The 25994-nt window shown below is 37.6% G+C and overlaps 1 protein-coding gene across 1 annotated transcript in view; it reads right to left on the bottom strand.

The window, feature by feature from the left end:
* The window catches only part of UBE2H (ubiquitin conjugating enzyme E2 H), a 99672-nt gene that overhangs the window by 32381 nt on the left and 41297 nt on the right, over positions 1–25994 (bottom strand). The window contains exons 2-3 of the mRNA XM_060156688.1: positions 10501–10577; positions 9845–9919 (exon numbers count right to left, since the gene is read on the bottom strand). Coding sequence (XP_060012671.1) covers positions 9845–9919; positions 10501–10577 — 152 coding nt within the window. The remainder of the gene's footprint in view (positions 1–9844; positions 9920–10500; positions 10578–25994) is intronic.

Raw genomic sequence — 25994 nt, 5'->3', positions numbered from 1 at the left:
TTATTTGTTTTTAAAAGAATTTCAGTTTAACTAAAGAAAAATGAAGCTAAGAATATGTTTTCATTATAACACCAATCCTAAAGGGAAAATGAATTTTATGCCCAGAAGATGTCAGAATAACCAACCAGCTCAAAAGCTAGAGGAACTAAAGTTCAAGTAGGAACTAACCTAAACAGCAAGTTAGGTGGAACTTTTATACAGCAAATGGGAAGATTATATAATAATGAATTGCCAAAGGCAGAATTAAAACTGACATAAGCCAGCCTCAAGAAGGAAATGCACAAACCTTCTCACAGAAGCAAGCATGTGCAAAAGCAAGGTTACCCCTTAGAGGTGGCCTGGGGAAGGGAAATCAAAGCCGACTATTATTTTTACTCTGGCTATACAGCAAGATGAAGCTGAATAAATTTAGATATTACAAACTGCTAACAACAGGTTTTTCATTGACAGGGCCAATTTGACTACTGACTTCTTCCATCATTGAGAACTTCAGCACCTAAGCCAAGTCTCTCCCCCACCAACTCCTGTCATTTTTAGTGACATTATTACCTACATAGACCACCCTCCTCACACCCTGGGGCCTCTCAGTTCTCTAAGCTTCTTCTTAATGATCTTTCCTCAGTTCTATCTCATTCACACTCCCAGGACATGCCTTGAAGTCTGGCATCCCTACAAATAGCTTCACTTCCAAAATCACAAATTCAGACATACCCTCTCCAACTACGGTCTCCTATCCTTGTCAAAGAGCTTCCCACCCCATGAACAATTCTTTCACCTGTGAACTCTAATCCACTCACCCTCCCTCTTTATTCCTACCTACCACCCTCTTATTTTCATGTCTTCCCCTAACTAGATTTAAGAGTTATCACCATCATCACTCTCTGGCAATTCTCTGCAAATCCCCTGCCCTCTCCCCTCCAAAATACCCATCTACAACTGGAGAAAACCAATCATTCACAATTCTTGGACTTGAGGATGTCTCTAAATAGGCATTCACTCATTATTCACTAACTCACTCAACAGATATTCTTCTGCAGAACAGGCAATGTATAAAGCCTGGAGGTGGGGAGACGGATTTTTAGTAAAACAGACCCAGGAACTGCCTTCATGGAGTTTATATCTATTGGGTTGGCAGGGAGGAGAGATGTAAGTAAACAAATGTATCAATTTTAAAAAGTATGCTCTATAACAACTTTTGTGGATTCAACATCCCCTATAATTTTCCTCTCTTCTTTCTCTAGTAGCTTGCTCCCCCATTCTCCAATGACTTGGACATTTTACCATTATTCTGCAAATCTCCCATTCCCTTTGCCCCTCCATTTCTCACTTTGACTTAATAGCCCTGCCCATTTTTTTTGGAAAATGGGTGCCAATTGGCAGGATCCCTCATCATCCCCAACAAAATCCAGCCGCCCACATGCTAATTCTTCCTGCCTCAACAGCTTGCTCAAATGTTCATGTTCATGGTCTTCTCAAGCACCAGTCTTCTATTTGTGTTCTGATCTTGTCCCTTGCTACAGTGTCAAAGGCATTGCTCCTTTAATTCTCCTCCTGACGTCCAACATCACCAAGCCTTCCCTCTCTTCTAGACAACTCCCTGCAAGGAGCAAAATCTCCTATTCAAGAAATAAAAAGTAAAGCCTTCCTTTTATCTTCCTCTAGGTAACAGCCTCATTTGTATGCTTTCCTCTATATAGATAGGTTTCTTCAAGTAATGTGTATCTATTGGGTTGGCCAAAAAGTTCATTCGGTTAGTGAATAATTGTTCAATAAAAGTATTGGTGAAAATAAAAAATGTGTCTTTTATTTTTACTTAAAACCGAACAAATTTTTTGGCCAACCCAATACACCAGAGTTTTCAACCTTGGCACCTTGATCCAAACCACCAGTATCTCTACTCTTTCCCCACAACAGCAGAGTGATCACTGAACCTGTTTAAAACGTTGCAATGATTTTTTTTCCATTACATTAAGAATATAACTCAACCATTTAACCTGGCCAGCGAAGCACTTCAGGACCTCGCCCTGCCTACCACCTGGACCGCTTCTCATATCTCATACTCTCGACCCAGCCTCCCAGCCTCATCTCTCTTCCCTGAGCATGCAAAGCTCCTGCCTCGGGGTCTTTGTCTTCACAATTTCTTCTGCCTAAAATGCTCTCAATCCCTGACCTTGGAGGATCAGGGCTGGCTTTTTTCCCCTTTTCATTTAAACCTCAGCTTAAATTTACTTTGTCAGAGAAGCCCTTCCTGAATACCTAATCTAAGATAGCTATCATGTCAATTCTATCACATCAGTTCTCTGCATAAAGCTATCAGACATTTAAAATTTTGTTTTATCTCCCCCTCCCATCATCACAAAAGGATTTAAGGGTGAAGGGAGCAATTTGTTCACTTCTGTATCCCTAGCACCTAGAATAATGCCCTGCACACAGCTGGTATCTGATAAATTTGTGGAGCTGATTAGAAGACATGATGCAAGATGTATCCATTTTATGAGAAAGCAGGTTGTGCCTCAGCTGCTAGACATAATCTTTTCAAAAATCTATCCTGAAAAATCTCATTTTCAGAACTCCAGTAAAAGGAGAGCTTTTAACAATGGCTTACATTCTCATAGCATTATCTAAAAAAATTTTTTTAGGAAACTTTTCTACTAGAATGTAACTGAAACAGGAACTAAATTCAAACCCAAGGTTGCAAAAGTAGAGAAGTATATAGGTGATCTTAATGGAATTTGCTTCCTCAGTCTAAGAATTCATTCTATTTGTGGAAATATAGTGGTTCAAGTAGTCTTTGTTAAATGACTGACCCCAAACCTCTCATGCATGACACACTCCTCTCTACTCCCAATCCTGGTCTACTCCTGACTAAGCAGGGCTCAGTTAAGTTACTCACAATAGTTCCTGAGGGAGTAATTGTACAATGTTTCCAGCTAGGAAGACACAAAGTAAATGGTAAATATTCTAAACTCTACAGTTAGTCATACCATATGTTATAAAACTCCATTCCAAAAATACTGTGAGGTAATTTCTGGCCATAGTGAAATAAAAAATGTATTATGCCAGAAGAGTCTGTGAATCTGCCAACGAAAAAGGTGAAAACATTTCCTTTAATCACTGGCACAAGTAAAAAGAATATGGTGCACTGAATATCAGAATATCTTTTAATTAAAAACTGGTGGCAGATTGGGAAATTTAGAAGGAACTCAGACAGGTTATCTAGTCTAGTTTCCTTTGGAAAAGAATGACCTAAAACCATTCTATTTAGATGACAGTCTGACCTAATTGTAAAGGCCACTGGTATAGCTCAAAATACCATTCTAATTTTTGTTATTGTCCATGACTCTTTCATTTTGTTTCTATTTACTCAAATGGACTTGGCTAGCTCTTGCCATATGCTATTGACATCAATTACACTGAAGAATGAGCTTGGGTTTTTCCCTGGCCATTCTATCAACATTCGGCAAACACATTAAGTGGTCTCTCCAGAATCTTGTTCTCAACCATTCCTCTTACACAGTCAGCTTTGGTATCATCAAATTACAGTCCAGACACACATAGCATATAGCCTGCTCCTGAGAGGGTCCTCCTCACTGTTAATATGGAGATACACACAGGCAGTATTTCAAAAGTGAGTTTCTAGACTTGTTAGCTGGCTCTTACAAAAGAGTTTTCTATTTTAAAAAAGTATAAATGGTGACAGAGTTCCCAGGCTGGTCTTAAGGCTATCTACAAAAGATTCTAAAATACTCTATAGTTCTATCTGAAATTAGTAGAATACATGTCTATTAATATACTAGTCAGTAGACATTTAAAAATAAGATTAAATGACAACTTTAAAATTTTCTGTTGAATGCTAGTGTTTAAGTAAAATAAGTAGATCTGATGGAGACTACTGTAGATCTTGAAGGGAACTTTTCAAGGTACTTTCAAGACCTTTAGAGCAGGGGTCCCCAACACCCCCGCCATGGACTGCTAGCGGCCTGTTAGGAACTGGGCCATACAGCAGGAGGTGAGCGGCGGGCGGGTGAGCGGAGCTTCAGCTGCCACTCCCCATCGCCTGCGTTACCGCCTGAACCACCCAAGCCCCCACGCCCCCCGCGGAAAAATTGTCTTCCACAGATCCAGTCCCTGGTGCCAAAAAGGTTGGGGACCGCTGCTTTAGAGGCTGAAAAGCTTAAATTTAATATTGTATGTTGTATTTTATCAGAAGACATAATTTTGCCCTCTTGGGTGAGGTTTTTCCAAAGTATTACTGTTACTGGATTTCCATGGTGGTGCAGTGGTTAAGGATCCACCTGCCAATGCAGGGGACACAGGTTCGATCCCTGGTCCGGGAAGATCCCACATGCCACGGAGCAACTAAGCCTGTGCGCCACAACTACTGAGCCTGCGCTCTAGAGCCCGCGAGCCACAACTACTGGAGCCCACGAGCCACAACTACTGAAGCCCGTGTGCCTAGAGCCCGTGCTCCGCAACAAGAGAAGCCACTGCAATGAGAAGCCCACGCAACGCAACGAAGAGTAGCCCCTGAGTGACTCAATGAAGACCCAACGCAGCCAAAAAATAAATAGAATTTAAAAAATAAAAATAAATAAAAATAAAAATTCTGCCTGTTGAAAATAAGAGAACAGATTCTCCCCTCCCCTTCTGTTTAAAAAAAAAGTATTACTGTTATTATTAGCTGTAAACGGGAGCCTTCTTGGTTCATATGAAGAGAAAAATGGAACAAAGGGAAACACAAGTGGAGGAGTCAGACTGAAAAAAGAAGCAGATAAGAATTGCTCAAGTAACAAGGGAAGGGAAAAGGGAAAGGAAGAAAAGGAGTGTAGAATAGCTATACTTAAAGGTTTATTCCAAGATGGAGTAAACTAAACTGTAAGCAGAGAAACAAAGGAAATAGTAGGTACACTTACACGCACAAATAATTAAAACTGAAGGTAAAAAAGAAAGGAGGGTGGTGGGAAACATGGGGGCCAACAGGCCCTTAGCAAGCTACCAGGTAAGAATTCTGGCCAAGGATTGCTTGGTGGCTTTCTAGAACAAAACACAGGAAAAGCATAGACTCAGACAAAGATGTAGACAGGACACTCAAAAGACATGCACTTGCCATATGTTTTTAAATATTTACTTTTATAATAAAAGGGAACTTACTGCAGAATATTTGGGAATTACAGAAAAATGGTTTTAATTCCCTTAACAGCCATGGATAACTATAGCCAGTATTTGGCATTCATACTTGGAATTTGCGTGGAAAAAATTATTGTTACACTATATAATGTTATACATTTTCCTGTGTGTTCCATTATTTATTTATTTATTCATTCATTTATTTTTTGGCCGCACTGCACGTGTGACTTACAAAATCTTAGTTCCCTGACCAGGGATTGAACCCAGGTCCCTGGAAGCGACAGTGCCAAGTCCTAACCACTGGTTGGCCAGGGAATTCCCTCCTATGTGTTCCTTTAAAGATGGTGTTAAAATATGAGTAATGGTTGTGAAACATTTTGTCCATTAAAATGTACCACAATTTAACTACTTTATTATCAACTGGGTGATTTAGGTTGCTTCCAACTTTTAAGTTTTAAAAATAACACTGCAATTTACATACTCTTGTATATAAATCTTAGTGTACACCTCTGGGTATTTCCTTATTTTAAGTAAAATCACTCAAAGGATACAAAATTTTATCAATATATACTGTTAGGTTGGCTACATCATAATAACTTTGCCAACAATGTTTAACCTGCCAATTTGATAAGTCATATATTCTCTTATTTTTTTAATCTGCATTCTTTGGATTAGACACAAAACCATTTGTATCCTATGCTTATCGATTATTTTTAATTTTTATAAAAAATTGCTCCATGTGACCTCTGTATATATGTGATCACTCATTTTTATTTCCCCACACAGCAACTGCAAGTCTTATCTTTGACGGATAAAAGCTCTTCCTTAGTAGATGAGCACACGTGTAACGACTGAAAACTGTGAATCTGGAGAAGTATGGAATATGGCAGTCTCTGTAGAAACTCCTCTGCATATAACATAATCTTCATGGGCTGGGCATTACTTCGGTTTTGAAAGAGTATTTGTAAAGTCCTTACGTTCGCCTTCACATCTCTGAAGCTTTGTAAAGACTATTCTCAATATGTGAAATACAATTCTTGTAAAAGCCTATCTCCTCCATATACTCTTTCTTCCTCAACTGAGCTGCTAATTCACACTTCTCCTAAAAAGCAAGGAAATGCTGTCACTAAAGCAAATGCAGTATTTTGTATGTGTTGACTTTTTCCTCCCAACTAGTGAAAGCCTTACACAGCCTTCCTAACTATTGGGTAGAATGCCATATATCATGTATTCTGAGTATTTAATACATTGGTCAATATCAAACATGCAGAGTTCATTTAATTCCATTATCTCATTTTCTAGAAGAGGAAACAACAGTTCTGATAAGTATCATTCTCACAGTCAAGGAGAATCAGGGCCAGAACCATTCTTTCCCACTCTTTCCTGAACCAGTCCACTGACCAATCACATTCGCCTAACTACACAGTGACACACCCAGCAGCACTGCTAGCATTCTAGGAATGTTTCTGAATGAAAAAGATAAAAGTCTGTACTTTCAAATAAATCAGAACTTAAAGATTCAAATATAATTTACATCAAAGCAGTCTCTCTGGAAAACAATGCAAATATTTCAATGACATTACAATTGATTAAAGGAGTTTTATAATTTCCTTTTGACAGAGCCCATAGGGCCAGTTTAAAAGAAAACATAATCCTTAAACTTAAGTCACTTTCACAACCATATTTCATTTTAGATTTCAACTGATGTTACTTTGTTTTCAATTCATCTTATTCTCTAGAATTAAATGACCTTTAGCCATTTCAAAAATTTATATCCAGCTTCAAAGCATCAAGATTTGCCATCACTCATGATATTCAAAGAGAATGTAAAATTCCAAAAGATGAGCTTAAGATGTTTGGAACAATGATGGCATTGTAAGAGTAAGCTCATAACTTCCCCAGGAGTCTGTTTATATTCCTTCTCTTTCCACAGAGGAGTTGAGGGAGTTTATTGCTATTTGGGGGTAAAAACTTACTTAAAGACGTAAACTGTTTCTGAAAGGACTTTTGTAGTTATACCTCATGCAATCATGTAACTACTGAAAACTCTCTAAAACTGTATTTGGAGTATATACCAAAGATGAGCCTGTCAAATTACATTGCATATACACTTATATATGCATAGAAAAATGTTTTAAAGTACATTTTTATGCACTTTATGCAAATAATGATATCTATTGAGGGATAGGACTATAAGACATTTTAATTTTTCTTTACTTTTGCTCACCTGGACCTTCTCACATTCCTACTGTGGATATGGAGCATTTATACAATTTAAAAAATACATAGTAATATTAAACAAAAATGTATATACATATACATTTTAAAATTCCAAGAGCTAAACATTAAAATACTTAATCTAAATTTGCACATCTCAAAATTTGGCTCAGAAAGAAGGGTATGCCTGCCTAGATACTATAGAGGCAGGGTTTAAAAAGAGCAGTGAAGTTGGATTTATCTTATCTCCTTGCCCTTCTGTATAATTCTGCAACTATCTATACAATTCAAAAAGGAATCTTTGCCTATTCTACATGAGCCACCACCTCTCAAAATGTTTAACGCACATTCTAACAGTAATTACATTGTTGACGACCTGAAAATGGGTCACCCCACACAACTGATTAAAACTCTCCTATGCAATCTTCCTTTGGAGGAAACAAGGACAGCTTGTACAAATATTTCAACTAGATCTACTTCCCTAAGAGAATATGGTACACATTTGCAGGTATTACCAAGTTCTAAAAGCACACAGAAAGGCAAAGGAAAAATTATAAAGAAGTTAAATTTGCCTAGTCATTTGTCCTAACCAATTTCATGTTACATCATTAATTTAAGAAAGTACAGAGGCTTCTGTTGTGTCATTAGTTAATAAACAATGTCTGAAGTTTAGATATTTACACTTTGAAAGTTATGATGAAATAATTATATTACCTGGAAATATATGTTAAGACAAGACTTGAGAAAAAACTACATTTCTACAGGATATGTAATTGCATTTCTATAGGTTCATTGTTAGTTTCAACAAGCTATACTGTTTCCTTTCTGACTAGGAATCTAGGGTAACAAAACTAGATTTACCAAGCCAATTTTTAGTCTTTAAGTAAATAGGTATGTATGAAATATATTTGAATGAATTTACATGGTTTGGACATTCTGTTTGTAAAGGTTTAAAGATCATACCACTCAACTACATAGAAGTTTTAAATGCCTATATAGAAAGAAACACCCTAAAGTTAAAAGACAAATGGGGGATAGGGAACCAATGTGACACAAAAGCCCTCCCGAACTGAGTGAAACCTACATTCCACCACACTGGAATGGAACTGAGAAAGGGCTGGTGTCCCAAGTATGCTAAGGTATTAAGTCAGATACATTCAGGGATTGTCTCAAAGATTCAGCACCTCACAGCACTCTTCCTACATCACCAGCTGATAACTCTAAAACTTGGAGGCCCTTATAGTAATTCAATTATCCATAAAGTATCTTCTCAATTACTGAGTTTAAAAACTCAACTTTAGGGCCCTTAAGAGGAAATCACCAGTTTATTCTTAAAATGAGCACTAAGAATCCCAGTCTAAGAAGCGATTATAGATGCTCTGTAGTATTTTTATAGCATGAAATTCTAAAACATATAAAGTAGCTAGATGTCAGGGGGCTAGGCCGTTGCATCTGACTGGGAATTAGCCTGTGACTATTCTAACGTTCCTGCATTATTTATCCGAGACAGAAATGTGGGGGCCTAGAATCAAAACATATAGCTCAGAATGTCTTTGGTCCACCTCTTTTAAAAAACCCTTTTGGGGTGGTGGGGCAGTCTAAATTCCAAGAGTTCTGGCATTAGCTCTGAAGACAAGCCCACAGCAGTAGCAAGATATCTGAAACTAACAATTCTGAACATGCGGTTCAGTGTGACAGAGAATGCTCTAATATATTCCAATTTTATCTTCTTCTTCCTTCTTAAAATTGGTCAATATTTTATAGCATTTTAAAATCATCTACAGAATGAAATTTTTAAAAGTGGGCTTAAGTTAGCTAAGTTACTACCATTCTACAGTCTCAAATTATTTAAAGGTTATCAATCTTCAATCAAATATACCTCTATAGCATCTGATGCTAAAATACCTAAATTGTCACTAAATGCCTTAATAGGGGTAATAGGTTAATATCAACAATTAGGGCAGAAGATGAAGGTGAGGAAAAAAATACCCTTTATACAACCCCACTGAGGTTTCTTCTCTACTTTCTTTAGCTGTTTAGAGGGCTAAAAAGATTGGGAATGTAGAGAATGGAAAAGGGTACCCAGAGTTGGAGTGAACAAAAGTAAAGTAGGATATACACAGGATTTTTAAATGGCAGAATTAGAATAGGCACTGTAAAATATTAATTCCAACAATCTGGCATTTAAAATGAGATTTAAGATGTTTATTATTTTACTGCTAATAGCCTGAATGGACAGTGGGTCTTAAAATTGTTTAATCTGACCCTGACAGAAAAATCTAGAGTTATAGTCATTACAAGCATGCAAAGGGTATATTTAAACATTTTCTATCACACTATGGAAGTACCCTCCCCACCAAATTACTAATTAACCTAAGCCAAAAAAGGAAAAAATTCAGTTAAGTTAATATTTCTGGAATTAATGATCTCCCATAAAACGTAGGATTTTTTTTTTTCCATTTCAAAACTCTCTAAGGAGAGAAACTGGGTAGTTACATACCTATAGATGGAGATTTGAAAGGGTATTTATCAGGAAGATCCACTCTAACTTTCCATACTCCACCTTCATATGGTGCTGAAATAAAAGCAAAAAAGTTAAACATTAGGATTGTGCCTCCAAATCAGAAGATAAATCTGAATGTAAGTTAAACATTAAATCCTAACCTGTTTTGAGAACCTTGCAAATTAATTCCTTCAAGAGTCAGGAAACTCTTATAACTAACTACTATAACTAGTAGGTACTCTATGTTCAATTATAATACTTTTCTTTAAAAAATCTAGAGTTAGCAAAGGTTCATTTTCTCCCCCAAATTTACCTGATTCTTTAAAGTATCAAACACTGTTCAGTTATTTGGTAAGTAATAGCCTACTGTCTCAATCTATACCATGCTCACCTCACCCCCAAAAAACAACAAAAAACATTTCCACAAAACCCAGAATTCACAATTCATGTTTAATACTGTCACACAGAGATAAAAGAGAAAAGCATATAAAGTAATTATGATAAGAGCAAGATTTCCTCACTGCTTCTAGAATTAAATTAAATTTACTTTTCAAAAACTACACATATCACCATCTCCCTTGATATTCTCACTGTCTATTAAGGAATAGAGTAAAAGATTGTAATAAAAAACACATACCAACACATATACTTACTTCCTTGTGGTCCATAAAACTTCACTACAAATTCATTGAGTCCTCCTAGGATCGTAACCTCATGCTTACTCTCGATGCTAAGGTGGAAGGTAAAGGAAATTACACAGGCTTTATATTACCCAGAAGAACTAAAGATGGCTTCCTCAAGATATGCCATTTAAAGTGTTACCAACATTTTATAATGAAAGCAATAAAATATAAAACATGAATAATTCTTCTTGTAATTTAAAAGGCAATATACGCTCTTGTGAAAAGAATATGAATGAGCTTTAGATTCAGAGAAGCTGGGGTTCAAATCCTAGAACTGCCATATACTGAATTTGAGCCTAGACAAAATAATGTAAACTCACTCCCTGAGCCTTTTGTTCTCCTTTGCAAATCAGGAAAACACCACTTTACAGACCTCTGTGAAGATTAAATGGGTTAAGTATGTAAAATGTGTAAGACCACATTGTATATATAAGTATGAAAAATAGGCACTTAATTTTAGTTTTTCTCCCCTCTGTACTGTCCCCACCCCATCCTATCCCCAATGACCCTTTAACATAAATCCAGCATTCCCTTTAGTCAAATTCAAGCACTCAGCAAAACACCGATTCTCCTGAACTGGAAATGCTGTGCTCCTAAAATTACACATTTACTAAGGAAGTCCCCATAATTTTCTCCCTGGCTTAGAGAATAATCAAAATAACTAGTGATATAACCTTGCTATAAGTAGCATTGCCAAATGCAAAAGACAAGCAAAAAAAAAATTTTTTTTTTTAAATCTTATCTGTAGTATTTATTTTCACCTACTCTTTTCCTCCCTCTTTTCTATCCCCTTGAGACTGGCCTCTAGGTTCTTATGTGCTCGGGGTTGGAATCACAGAGCACTAACACTTCTGTGTGCCCTTCCTCAAAAATTTACTTGTCCCGAGACCCACCCCTTTAAGGTACTAAGATTTGATTATAGAAACCAAACCAACCCACATCAGCAGAAGAGAGGGCTACTGGCTTAATATCTGTTTTGTCTCTGCTTTGTGGTCTAACCCAATAATGACTCTACTGAGAAAAATTTTAGATGGTGGGGGCTTTCGGGAGCTCTCAAATCCCACTGTAACCTTAAAAAAAACCACCACCAACAACCAGATATGACAGACTGGTCTCATCTTTCTCAACCACCAGTGCAAATTACATTTTAATTATGTGTACTATTATACAAAAGAAAAAAAGTCAAAGAAATTTTAAGTGATCTCTTAAATAGAGAAAAATGTTAGTTTTAAAGGCTTGAAATTAAGTATTTGGCTCTCCAATCCTTTATCCTGTAGGCCACAGAACAGAGGCCAGGTGTATTTTTGGCAAAGTCCTTGCTCAAGAGCAATGAACAGTATCCACTAGAGATATTAAATAATAAGATAATTCAGCCTATTTGATCTCATTCTTTTTGAAAACTATTTTAATAACATGCACACTGAAAGGATTCAAATAGTATCCACATTGGAAAACTGGCTTCATTTCTCATGGTCAAACGAAACATGCATGCATGCTTTGGTGTACTAAATTCTTCCTGGCACCTCCTTACAAAATATTCCAAAGCTAATGCTAATGTAATAAATTAAAGTACATGTTTAAATTGTTTTAAAACAAAAACAACCAAAAAAGCTCCCTTGTGTTAGTAAAAGTCAAATCTAGTTACAATAAACAAAGTTAATTACAAATAACTAAGTTCTCAAAAAAAACAAACAAAAAAAACCTTGGGGATAAAAGGCTTTCTTAAGAATGACACCAAAGCCAGAAACCACAGAGGGAAAAATCAGCAGATGCAAGCACAGACACACATTTAAAACTTCTATATTATAAAAAATAAAGTCAGGACAAAGGACAAACTAAAAAGAAAAGACCAGAAGAGCCAAGTTGAGAAAATTGAAATTAAGCCATAAAAAGTCCAACTCATTAGTTTAAAAATGAGATATTTTCCACTATTAATTCATAAAGATGAAAGAGCTAGATAAAACCCAGTGTTCAGTGGAGTATAAATTGGTATTCCTGAGGACAAATTTAGCACTATACTACTTAAAATGAATTTACTCTTTTACCCAAATTTCACTTCTTTCAAGTTATTTTTAAAAAAACAAAAAACAGACACTGCTGGTGGGAGTGTGATACGGTTTCAACCACTTTGGAAAACTGTTGGCACGGTAAAGCTGCACACATGCATGTCCCACACTCATCAGCACTATTCCCAGTAGACAGGAATAGCTATGTTCACCAAAACACGTTTAAGAATGTTCGTATAGCACTACTTGTAATATCCAAAAATTAGGTTACAACCCAAAAGTTCATCAACAGTAAAAAGGATAAATTATGGTACAGTCACCCAACAGAATATTACACAGCAATAAAAAATTAACTGTACATGTAAATGGATGAGTCTCAAAGATATTACAGTAAGTGAAAGAAAGCAGATACCAAAGAGCACATACAATATGATTCCATCTACACACATTTCAAACAGGCTAAATGAATCAAGGTGTTAGAAATTAGGATAGTGGTCACCCTCTAGTGGGGCCTGGTCATTGGAAAGGGGTTTGAGAGGGACTTCTAGAGTGCCGATTACACTTTTATTTACAGTTCCATTTATCAATGAGCTACAAAAATGATTTGTGCACTTTTTATACATATGTTACTATTTAATAAAAGAAGTTTACTAAATATAAGACTATCTGATACATGTACAGATATTTTTTATTTAAATTTTTAAAATGAAAATAATTTAAGTATTTATCAATAGGAAAAAGAATTATAAGCCATTTATGCAACAGGCTGCTACTAGTGTCTATTATTGTTTACTAGTGTCTTCTCCCCAACCAGAGCTCCTCTAATGTATGTTTCTGTTTAACTTGGGGTATCCAGAAGTAGTCAAAATGAATACACTGTAGTACCACATATAAAGATATCTCAGACATTAAACTAAATAAATTTGCACGGATAATAATGAAGTAAGGTAGAGGATTAAATGAGTTTAACAAAAGAAGTCAAACTAATTTTACAATATAAGAATCTGTAAAAGCAGCATTCCCTATCAATCAGACTTAACTTGCTATGAATGACACTAATCTACAGCAATTACTCTTAATTAATCATTTAAAATTATAAGTTATCCACATGAATGTCCCCTCTTGAAAACTGAAGATATCTTTTCTATCTTTTATGTAGATGCAGTTAAGTCTGGGTTTCTTCCATTTTGTGATCTGTTTGGGATTTAGTCCATGCTGTTACCTACTTTTCAAAGAAGATTCTCCTTTTGAAAAGGTCATGTGAAAATGAGATTAGAAATTAATGCTCCAAACCTCCTCTTTCCCATGATCCCTGGTATAACCCACATTCCAGATACACTGGGTCTGTCTTAAATTACACATTATACTGTAAATTAAAGTGTTATTATAGTCCATTTCACATGAAAAGCTAAAAGTAAACTGAATGAAACCTTTAAAAACTTCTACCAAGTTGGTAAAATGAAGAAGCTGTACTAAATTTATGCTGCCTTGGAGTGGTACAGACACTAAATCAGATGGAAAAAAAGAATTTAAGTTTAGTTGAAAGAAAAACACTGCATTAAAAATAAGCCATTCCATCACCATGAATGAATGACTTACCCACAAAAAATATAAAATTACTTGACTACTGTTACCATGTATATTTATGGTAGAGGCCACGAGTTTCTTTCTGCTCCCTGCTGCAAAGTCAAGGGCAAGGAAGGCAAATGAGAAGGCAGGTTACAATGACAGGTTACAATGATCTATTTCTGAGATGTGCTGGTCAGGCTAGTAGCCTGGTGGGAACTCACTAGAAGGTTCCTTCATTACTTTCTCACTTTCAAAGCTTGAAAATATAAAATATCCTTCAGATACTGTTCTGGTAAAAATATGTTAAATAAACCCATAAAAATCACATTTTACTCACCTCTAAGTTATTTGTAAAATACTGCTTTTTACTTACTTAGCATTTCACTATTAAGGAATGTCAGCATTTTCAGTAGAATAATGATTAACATTCCCAGGAACCCAAGTTCATTTCACTTTTAAAATGCCAGCCACCCACCAACTTATTTTCCCTGAATGGCATTATGATTACACAATGTAATATTTAAAGGTTAATGCCAAGCCGTCAAGAGATAACTGACATTCTTGGCAAAACGTGTCTGTCGGGATTTTAGAAATGATTTTTATATACTTCTGGGATTTTCCAGAAAGGGAGCCAAGGGCTAAGCCTGTTAACAGGTCAAGGATTCAGACAGCATTGCTTCCTAAATTTGCTGATAGTGAGTCTGTAAGATAAAGGAAGGTGGCCTCCCTGAGCTGTGCCCATGGCAGTAAGGGACTAGGATAAAGAACGGGTTGCTTCTGTGCAGAAGGTAAAAGCAATTTGCGTGGGCTTTCTATCCACATGTTCAGACCAGTCTGCTTAAACTCTCCTTGAGATTAATCACATCACGAAAGTTGAAGAAACTGGGCAACCTTCACTACCTAGTTTTCTTGATAAAAATATGGTATGTCTACTAATCCACTAATGAACAAAATATCACAAAAATAATACTGTGAGGGTTATGTTTATAAAGAAACCTTCTCCTTTAGAGATATAAATTGAAATATTTACTAATTAAAATGTAGGTCCAGGATTTGCTTCAAAATAATCCAGTGTGGGAAGAGTTAGGAGAGAGAGGTACAGAAGACAGGACATTGGTCCTGAGTCAACAATTACTGAATCTGAGTGATGGGTACATGGGGTTTTCATTATATTTTTCTCTCTAGTTTGAATTTTTTCGTTATAAAAGTTCTGAAAAATTAATGTAGTCAGTTATCAGAACTTTAGCATTTAACAAGCATGACAATTTAGAAGAACTTAGCTACTGCAGCTCTCTTAAGAGCTTATGAGGGACCTTCTCTGGTGGCACAGTGGTTAAGAATCCACCTGCCAATGTAGGGCACACAGGTTTCAGCCCTGGTCCGGGAAGATCCCACATGCGGCATGCAACTAAGCCCATGCACCACAACTACTGAGCCTGTGTTCTAGAGCCGGCGAGCCACAACTACTGAAGTCCGCGCGCCAATAGGATTGTCTATTTTGTTCACTGCCATTTCCTAGCGCCTAGAAGAGTACCTGGCACACAGTAGGTACCCAATCAATATGTATAAAATGAACACATGAATGAAGCTGTAAGGCAGGCATAGACTGAGGCTGCCAGTCTGAGATCTAAGGATAGATTTAGGTTTGTCAGAGAGATGAGGTGATACTATTAAGGGCAAAGTGGAACAAAGATGCTAAGTTCAGTTCTGAACATGCTAAATCTGAAGTATAAATGGACGAACCAAGAGGCAATATACTGTAAGCAGCTTGGGAAACTTGCGATTTAAAAGGAGTCACCTTGTAAACTGCTTAACTCGGAGTTTGTTTCTTAATCTCTAAAAAAAAGGGGGGGGGCTTTACTTTGGGGAGGGGTTACTACATCACAAACAGAATTGTTGAAGATGAAATGATCTATCTACAAAGGTATCTACCTGGCTCAGCGTCAGACAGAACCAGGAATTCAATTTTTTTAACATAAAATAAATACACAAGCTGACTAATTTCCATGTGACTAAAATTTACTTAAGCAACACTTTTTTTTTTTTACAATATCTAAAAAAATTAAGTTTCCTTCTATATCCTTAAGCCTTTCTTTTTTTTTTTTTTTTGTGGTACACGGGCCTCTCACTGCTGTAGCCTCTCCCGTTGAGGAGCACAGGCTCCGGATGCGCAGGCTCAGCGGCCATGGCTCATGGGCCCAGCCACTCCGCGGCATGTGGGATCTTCCCGGACCAGGGCACGAACCCGTGTCCCCTGCATCGGCAGGCGGACTCTCAACCACTGCGCCACCAGGGAAGCCCCTTAAGCCTTTCTTCATGTTAAGTCATCATTATGAATAATAGTTGCTATACAGTACTACAAAATACAATGATGCCCTTAGGAACCGTAAGGGATATACTTATTTCCTGAAGTAGAAATTTCCCATACTCTTAGGCTGAAGGGATTGGCAGGTTCTTTTCCTAGTTTCTCTTCCTTCTTTAGCTGCGTTTGAGAGCCGTCACTGGGCTACCATTCCTTCAAATGTATCTATGGTAGGATGCAAAAATCAGATAACCAAAGTTCACGGAATTTTTTTTTTTAAAAGGGTAAATAATTCTAAGCAAGACATTCTCCAGTAAATAAAATACATAATTTTTAGCTGTATGTTTTCAGGTTTACAACTAAACTAAACAACTTCAGAGTGAGGAAGTTATCACTTATTTAAAAATAGCCTCTTCAAAATAAATACGTATTGTCCAGAAGTAAGTAAAGCAAACAATTTGACAACTTACTATGATATACTGAACACTTAAGACTCACTAAGGGGTAAAAAGTAGCATGCATGTATTTCTTAAATTTTACAAAGATAGTGCAAAAATTAAGTTAAACAGCAAGCATGTTCATTACCACCCAGCAGACTGTAAATCATACTAGCCTTTGGAGTTTTGGGGCTTTTTTTTTTTCTCTTCTCAAGTTTATGCTTTCATTTAAAGCTTCCATGTCAGAAACCAAAGTAAACACTGGCATGATATAAGTAAATGTTAAATGGGAAAATCATTATAACTTAGCTCTTCCCTAGATGCATTATTCTGCTACCAGATTCCCAAATAATAAAGTAAAAAACTCAAAAGAAAAATTAAGAGTCATAAGTTATGGAAAATAATTTTTTCAAATAGGTTTTAGAAAAAAGAAGTGTATCAGAGAGATACATAAGAAATCTAAGCGCCATTCGACCCCAACAAAATGTTTTATACAGCAGATTTACAAAGTCAGATAGTCAGAAATGACCCAGTTGCAGAAGAAGTGAGAGAGAGAAAAGCAAAGGGAAATATGGAAAAACAATGAGGCCATCTTGAGACCAAGAAAATACTCAAAACAGAAATAAGATTTACATTTTCTAAAAAGTTCAAATTCCTATTAAACACCTCAAAATATTTAGAAGGCTATTGATAAAATAGAAACAGCTCTTTAACATACAAACTTTTCTTTTTTTTTGATCTTTATTTCAAGTTGGACAACTGCAGCCCAGGACTTTCTTTTTTCATTTTAGTTATTTATTTTTGGCTGCATTGGGTCTTTTTTGCTGCATGTGGGCTTTCTCTAGTTGCGGCAAGAGAAGGCTACTCTTTGTTGCGGTGCGCGGGCTTCTTACTGCAGTGGCTTCTCTTGTTGCGGAGCACGGGCTCTAGACGCGCGGGCTTCAGTAGTTGTGGCTCACGGGCTCTAGAGCACAGGCTCAGTAGTTGTGGTGCACGGGCTTAGTTGCTCCGCAGCATGTGGGATTTTCCCGGACCAGGGCTCGAACCCGTGTCCCCTGCATTGGCAGGCGATTCCTAACCACTGCGCCACCAGGGATGTCCCTAATATACTTTGATGCTTTGCTATTTTATGGCAACAAAGCATTGCTTATTTTTAACTAAAAATATACAAATCCATGTACATAAATTAACAGTGTATTACTTAAATAGTATTATTACTCTTAAATAACTCATAAAAGGTTAATGAAAAGCTTACTTTTCAGAATTTGGTTTGTTACAGCTTGATTCACAGTACGTTAAAAATAAATCACCTTCCCCCAAAACTGCTTATTTTCTTAAGTGTGATAATGTCATTATGCTTATTTAAGAAAACGTTCACATTTTTAAGAGGGGCCTACTGATATATGTAGGTGTTAAATGACAACAATGTCTGGGATTTACCCTAAAATATTTCATAAAGAAGAGAAACAGATGTGAGAGAAAATACTGATAACTGTAAAATTTTAATTTGGATAATGGGGATTCATTAATTTTTTTTTTTTTTTTGCGGTACACGGGCCTCTCACTGTTGTGTCCTCTCCCGTTGCGGAGCACAGGCTCCGGACACGCAGACTCAACGGCCATGGCTCACGGGCCTAGCCGCTCCGCGGCATGTGGGATCTTCCCGAACCGGGGCACGAACCCGTGTCCCCTGCATTGGCAGGTGGACTCTCAACCACTGTGCCACGAGGGAAGCCCTAAAGTAATCTTTAATCTTGTGTACACTTGAAAATTTTAATGACATTATTTCTTTTTATTTAATTTCCAATACTTATCATTTCTTTTTTTTAAAATCAGAAGACTGTATATATTTAACTACACTCTACTTATGTAGATAGGGGACACTCACTGCTAAAGAACTATCAGCTGGTCAAACACCCAGTTTAAATGTGTAAACTTGGAATACAACTTTGAACTGCTGAGAAAAAATAAAGACTTGCAAAATTCTCAAGATGCAGGATACCCCAGAGACATCAAGTTGACAATGAAAATCCAAACCAATGATCTAGAAAATCTGTTAAAAATTTTTTTAGAAGATAGGACATATTAAAAGAAAGAACGCTGTCATTCCAAAGGCAGACTACCTAATCACAGAAGGCTGGAGAAGAAAAACACATGAATCACAACCTTATAGATGACAATAGCACCTGAAAACTTCAAAGTCCCAGGCAACGTATAATTTCCCCAGAGATGAATTCCCCACAGTCAGGTGGCCATCTGCAAAATCCTAACGGAAACGTCTATTTAAAACACATTCTACCTCCCCTTCTGGGCTACTTCACCAAGCCATCCACAGTGCAGAGCAAAGTGCATCATGAAGCAGCTTCTCAGTAAGAAGCTAATACTGCTTTATGGAATATCTATGCAGTGTATTTGTAATCATGTTTCCAGTGTTCTTCTCTTCTCAGAAAATCCTTGAGAATTTTACTTCTTTTATTCATTTTAAATATAGCAGACCAGGTTTTACCCTAACACCTGACATGCAGACTACAATGCCACTCAATGAAAATAGAATTAAGCTAAGTGTTTGATAATCCCTATCCACAGATATTCTAATCAAGGCATATGTGAGTCTTTCACAGTAAGCAGTGACATTTTAAAGCAAATATTTTCTTTGCCAGTCTCCAAGTGAAATATAGTACATTACAAATGCAAGGTGATGTATGAAAATTAATAAATACCATGAAAATTAACAAATACCAAGCAGTGGTACCCATTTAGTAGATGAAGATTATGGAAGAGTGAAAAACAGTGGATCACAGAAATAAGAAGGAGATCTTAGATATATGGTCATAGTCTTAAAAAAAAAAAAAAAGAACAATCAACACACCTTGAAGTCATGGAACTACTGATGGAAAGACCCAGGTCTGCGACCCAGGCCATGGCTCTTCTTCCTTTCCTTCTCTGCACTGGCTAATTACGAGTTTGTGTCTCTAGAGACCAATGATTCCTCATCGTAATTTTATGACTTCAATAATCTCAAGGAAAATTTCTTACAGCAAGCTCTTTAAAATTCAAATATAAATGCCTGTAAACCCAGAACAAAGGGGGAAAGATAACAATTGGCTTGCCCTTATAAATCACTGCTCTGTAAGCCCTGGTCTCAGTGCCTCCTCACTCCCTAGTTCTTTCCCAGAACATGAATGACCAATGCCTGCCATTCCCTTTACTACTCCATGTTCATTAGGCAGAGTAGATGTCAAATGTTAATAACAACCCTGATTTCATAAAAAGTATAAGGGGGAAGTGAGCAGCACAGACTCAGGCTTTTTTAAAGCAATACATGTACAAAGGAATAAGTGGCAGGTTCAAGATCACTGTCAAGATTTTATACTGAAAAAAGCACAACTACAGATGAATACACTGGATAGGATGCTAAATTAAAGCACAATCCACCATGTAGAGAACTCTGCATTCCACAACAAACGAATATGCTTTTATTCAATTGGGCCCAGTTTCTATTACCCATTTGGAAGACTTATGAGAGGTAACATAGCAAGTATCTGTTGGAAATTTAATAAAGGCTTGGCTAAACAGTATAAAAAAGGATTAAAAAGTAATCTAAAGTGATACAGAAAATAGCAGTGTCTTCTTGATTGAAATTCTGCTTAAAAACTATATCCAAGGGTAGTTGGTAGGCAAATACTCTATCTGATATGTTCAAGTAGCCATTATAAGCTGCCTTCATTTATTACCTTTATAAATAATTAGGATAAAAAAATGGGATAAAAAATTACCAGAAACTTTAAATGTTGCTTTAAAAAAAAAAGTCCATAAGGAAAATAAGCGAAAGAAATAATATTTTAAAATAGAAAAAAAAAGTTTCTTTTAAAGAAACATCCTACCCTAAGAAAAAGAACCCCAATGTGACTGAGTTAAGTAGAAAACCCTGGAAAGTCGAGAGATGTGGGGTGAAAGTGGACTGTAAACTAGGTGTGCAATGTGATACAACAAGGGAGGTTGCAGCTATTTTAAGCATCATACAAGTAACAGGTGACAGAGCTGAGAAAGGAAGCTTTCTTCCTATGTTAGTAAACTTGCTAGCTCAAGACCAACAGAAATGATTAATACATACTAAGAAATGGGTTGTCAGGTACAATTAAGAGACATGGGAGTGATAAATATGTGATAAGCTAGCCTAATAATTTAAAGTAAACAGAAGTTTGAGATTTAAATATACACACACAATAAAGTGAATAAAGGCTGTATTGTTATGAGTTATGGTTAAGAAGTTAAAAAATCAAGGTTCTCACTAGGAGTGTTTCCTGAATAATTAAACAATGAGGGGAAAAAAATTGGTTATTTAGCAAAACAAGAGAATATAAACCTAGACATACACAACAGTGGGTATATATATAGTAAGAAAATTTGGCATTGAAAAGGTGACAAAACTATTAGGTTTCCCTCTCCCATGTCTGTACCATGGGGAGAAGTAGGATTGATAGGCTCAGGTGCCACTAAGTGAGACAAACAGTTTGCTGACGGCACAGTCACAGGGCAAGAGTGCAGTTCTGAGAACGCCTTACAGTACAGCTAAATAACCTCATCTGGTGAAGCACTGAGTTCTAGGTTTTTAAAAAATTGTCTTTTAAAATGTGTGTGGGGCATAAAGCAGCCTCCCCATTCCCTTAACGCTCTAATCCCACTGCCCAGATATTATTATTGTCTATATTAATGTTTATATATACACACATTAACATCATCATGTACACCCAGACAGACAGGTGTAAACTCTTCTGTAAACACCTTTCTTCAGGTTATATATGGAGGACCTCTTTATTAGTACACATAGATCTAAGCTCCCGTAAAAAAAATGCCTGTGCAATGTCCATGTACCATAAGTTAAATAACTAAGCATCCATTAGTGAGCAGGTAGGTTGCTGTTAGTGTTTTGCTATTACACGGTTACAATGAACATCTCAGTATGCGTATCTTGCTGTACTTTTTTTTTTTTTTTTTTTTTTGCGCGGTACGCGGGCCTCTCACTGTTGTGGCCTCTCCCGTTGCGGAGCACAGGCTCCGGACGCGCAGGCTCAGTGGCCATGGCTCACGGGCCCAGCCGCTCCGCGGCATGTGGGATCCTCCCAGACCGGGGCACGAACCCGTGTCCCCTGCATTGGCAGGCGGACTCTCTACCACTGCGCCACCAGGGAAGCCCCTTGCTGTACTTTTGATAGTGCCTAAATGTCTTTCAAAAAGGGTGCATACAGTCACTTTCTAACCACTGTCATATGACCCAACCTGTTTTCCTCATACTCTCAACAATATTGGCATTAAAGCTTTTCCCACTCTGCTGACCTTCCTTCTTGCCTCTCCAACACAACACCTGATTGTGAAGGTGGCCCTCCAAGATTCATGAACAAAAACACACTAGGATATGAAGCCCTTTTCACTAACTATCTCAAAGACAAAGCTAGCCAATTAAATCTCACTTAACTCATCGAATAGGTTAACTCCAGAACCTGGACAGAAAAAGCTGAAAACAAGGAAAGTTTAGTCTGACATGGCATCACTCAATTAAATGACAGGAGTAGTATCTTACCTACTTCTCTAAATGCTTAAATCTTTTATACGTCTAAACTTATGCCCCAACTAGGATGTGAAGTTAATTTCTTATTTCTTGGGTGAATCTGATATTTTAAATAGTTCTCTTTAGACCAAACTACGTTTGCTGTTACAGCATACAAAATAATGAATTCTCACAAAAGAATTACAGATTTGAATACTTCAACAACAGATATTTAACATTTAAAGAAATACGTTAGTCTCCAACTTACTAAAAGCCACACAGTTTACCCCTATTTAAAACAAATGAGAGATCTTGTAGTAATGACCATGTAAATATTATTCACTGCTGAGCCATACAGTACTATAAGATTTTTTCTTTTCAGTATTTTTTCTCAAGGAAATAATCACTGCCTTAAATAACTAAGCAAACAAGAAACCAATGGATCTATCATTATTTGTCCCTCAACTCTGACAGAACTGTCTCTTGATGTTTAAACCCATCAAGATGAATATCTGTATTTGAATGTTTCCCCTCGTAAATTTACCTGCCTCACTCTTTGGCTTGATCAGGTACCATGCATTCCCCAAGCTGACACTGGCTGGACAGCCAAGGAAGGTGACTCATGAACATCCCAGCTGACAGAAGGAAGCCAGACAGGGATCAGTACCTGACCGCACTCTGCCCAAGAGTAATTAAGAATTTTTCTGCTAAAACCACTAACATCGCTTTAAAAGAAAAAGAATATCCAACATCAGCATTATTTACAGAGTAAAATCCAGGACTGCAGGGGCACATGCTGGAGACTGACAGGACGGCAAAGAAGTCCTACCTACCTCTGCCACTCGGTTTTACCAGATCACCCAGTTGCAGAGGACCACTTCCCCAAAGGAAGACGGCTCTTTCCCAGGAACAGAGATTTCAGAGTAAGTCTGGAATTCTAGTGGTTAGAGAGTGGGCTCATTAGTTTGAATCTCAAGATGCCATATGGGTCTTGGGCAGACCATTTAACATCTCTGTGCCTTGGTTTTCCTCAATGTATAAAGGGAGTAATAGTAAATATATCATAGATTAAGGAAAGGCTCAGTATTTGCTATTATCATTAATACTTCCAAAACAATAACCTCAGATTTAACAAGGTACATCTATTAGTCTAATCTACCTTAGTTACTAACCTACAAAGCTGAAATTACGGCTCTTCAATTTTGAGAAGAGTTAAGTACACAATGACTTTTTACCTTTAATATGCCTAGGTCCTTAATATATTGACGTTAGCAATTGCCAATGAGGGGATTATTAACCTATAATTTGTTCCAAAGATAGCATTCAGCCCAACTTCCATGATGGTGCAGCCCCTTCCGAATTTTAAAAATTGCTACTTCCCCTTTAGTCACCAATATTAACAACAGCTACCCTTTCAGCAGTTACAATGCACTGAACACCATTCTAAGCCTTCTGTACTAACTTATAACCCTTACAACAGCCCAGGGAGACAAGTTATTATTACAAAGACAAGCTAAGTAACCTGCTCAGGCTCACACGGCCAGTAAGTTGTAGAGCTAGGGATGAAACCCAGGCAGGCTAGTTCAAGTCTGTGCTCTTAGCCATCCAGCACTGTCTACACAGACCAGAGCTTTTGGAAAGGGGTGTAGCATGCTCAGACTTGTCTTGATTTAGGAAGACTAACTCCAGAGAGACTGCGGAGCAGTCTGGGAGACCATGATGGGAGGAAGGCCAGCTGGGACCTGATGAGCAAGAACAGGTAAGAGCTGACAGGGAGCAGGGGGCTGGAGAGGAAGCCACATTTCAACAAGATTCTGAGAACTGAAAGAACTTCGTGACTAATTATACGTGAGGGGAGAGAGGACTCAAGAGTATCTGTTGAGGTAGATGACACTGTTCTAACATAAATAAAAGGGAAGGCAGGAAGAGGAGCAGATTGGGGGTGGGGTAAGAGCAATATGGGACATTTAAGTGTAAGGTGATGAGACACCAAATAATTGTCCAATAGACAATATGAAGTAATATTTCCCCATTTTTAATCTAGCCCTACACTTCTTTAAAAAGGGGATACAGCACATTAAACATTCTAAGTAAATGTTGAACTAATGAATAAAATACAACTTCAGATTCTCACTAGTCTAAGAAATTATTAAATAACCAACTTACAGGTCCCTCAATAAAACTCTTGTTCCACTGGTGAGAGTTAGGGAAGTTCTCTGGGTGGTGGAAGGCTTTGGAATAGAGCAAACCTGGGTTTCAGGCCCAGCTCCACCACTTTCTAGGTAAGTAGCCTAGGGTCTAACTACTCAAGGTGGCAAACTTGTTAGAAATGCAGAAACTGGGTCCCATTCCAGACTAACTGAACCGGTATCTGCACTTTAAAAATATTTGCCATTAATTTGTGCGCACATAAAAGTTTGAGAAGCACCAGCCTAGAGCAAGTGAATGTTCTCTAAGGCTTGCTTTTCCCGCCTGTACAAAAGTGGAGATAATCATATTTATGCACAGGGTAGTTGAAGGTTAATAGGTGCCAAATACTTACCAAGCCTCTACAAAGAGATGTTAGTGTCATACATATATTACTTCATTTAATCCTCTCAATGCCTATCATGCAGGTACTTCTTCCACTATAAAGATGAAGGTATGTCCAGTCTGTGACGCCTTCCAAGGTAAGTGGTAGAGCTGCTACTCATTGTCTACCTACTCAGGATTCTGCTCCCCATTAAGCCCAATAGTGCTTAAGCAACCTGGGCAGAGAAAGGCACAAAATGGATGAGAAGGGAAGGAAAGTAGTCTTGCACCTACCAAAAATCCAAACAATAGTTTTTAAAAATATATAGTTTTTAAAAATATAGATTTATTTATTTGTTTATGGCTGCACTGGGTCTTTGTTGCTGTGTGTGGGCTTTCTCTAGCTGCAGCGAGCCGGGGCTACTCTTCGTCACGGTGCGCAGGCTTCTCATTGTGGTGGCTTCTCTTGTTGCAGAGCATGGGCTCTAGACATGCGGGCTTCAGCAGTTGTGGCACGTGGGCTCAGTAGTTGTGGCACGTGGGCTCAGGAGCGCAGGCTCAGCAGTTGTGACGCACGGGCTTAGTTCTTCCGTGGCATGTGGGATCTTCCCGGACCAGGGCTCAAACCCATGTCCCCTGCATTGGCAGGCAGATTCTTAACCACTGCGCCACCAGGGAAGCCCCCAAAATATAGTTTCTTTGTTTGTTTTTTAATTAATTAATTTATTTATTTTATTTTTGGCTGTGTTGGGTCTTCGTTTCTGTGTGAGGGCTTTCCCTAGTTGCGGCGAGCGGGGGCCACTCTTCATCGCGGTGCGCTGGCCTCTCACTGTCGCGGCCTCTCTTGTTGCAGAGCACAGGCTCCAGACGTGCAGGCTCAGTAGTTGTGGCTCATGGGCCCAGTTGCTCCGCGGCATGTGGGATCTTCCCAGACCAGGGCTTGAACCCGTGTCCCCTGCATTGGCAGGCAGATTCTCAACCACTGTGCCACCAGGGAAGCCCCAAAATATAGTTTTTTAAATAGTATTTTAAAGTTACCTCAATCATTATAATTCAAAATTCATGAGTACAAAACAAAATGTACTCATACA

Source organism: Lagenorhynchus albirostris, chromosome 8 (assembly GCF_949774975.1).
Source record: "Lagenorhynchus albirostris chromosome 8, mLagAlb1.1, whole genome shotgun sequence".
Lineage (NCBI taxonomy): Eukaryota > Metazoa > Chordata > Mammalia > Artiodactyla > Delphinidae > Lagenorhynchus > Lagenorhynchus albirostris.
This window is presented reverse-complemented; position numbering and strand designations above follow the sequence as displayed.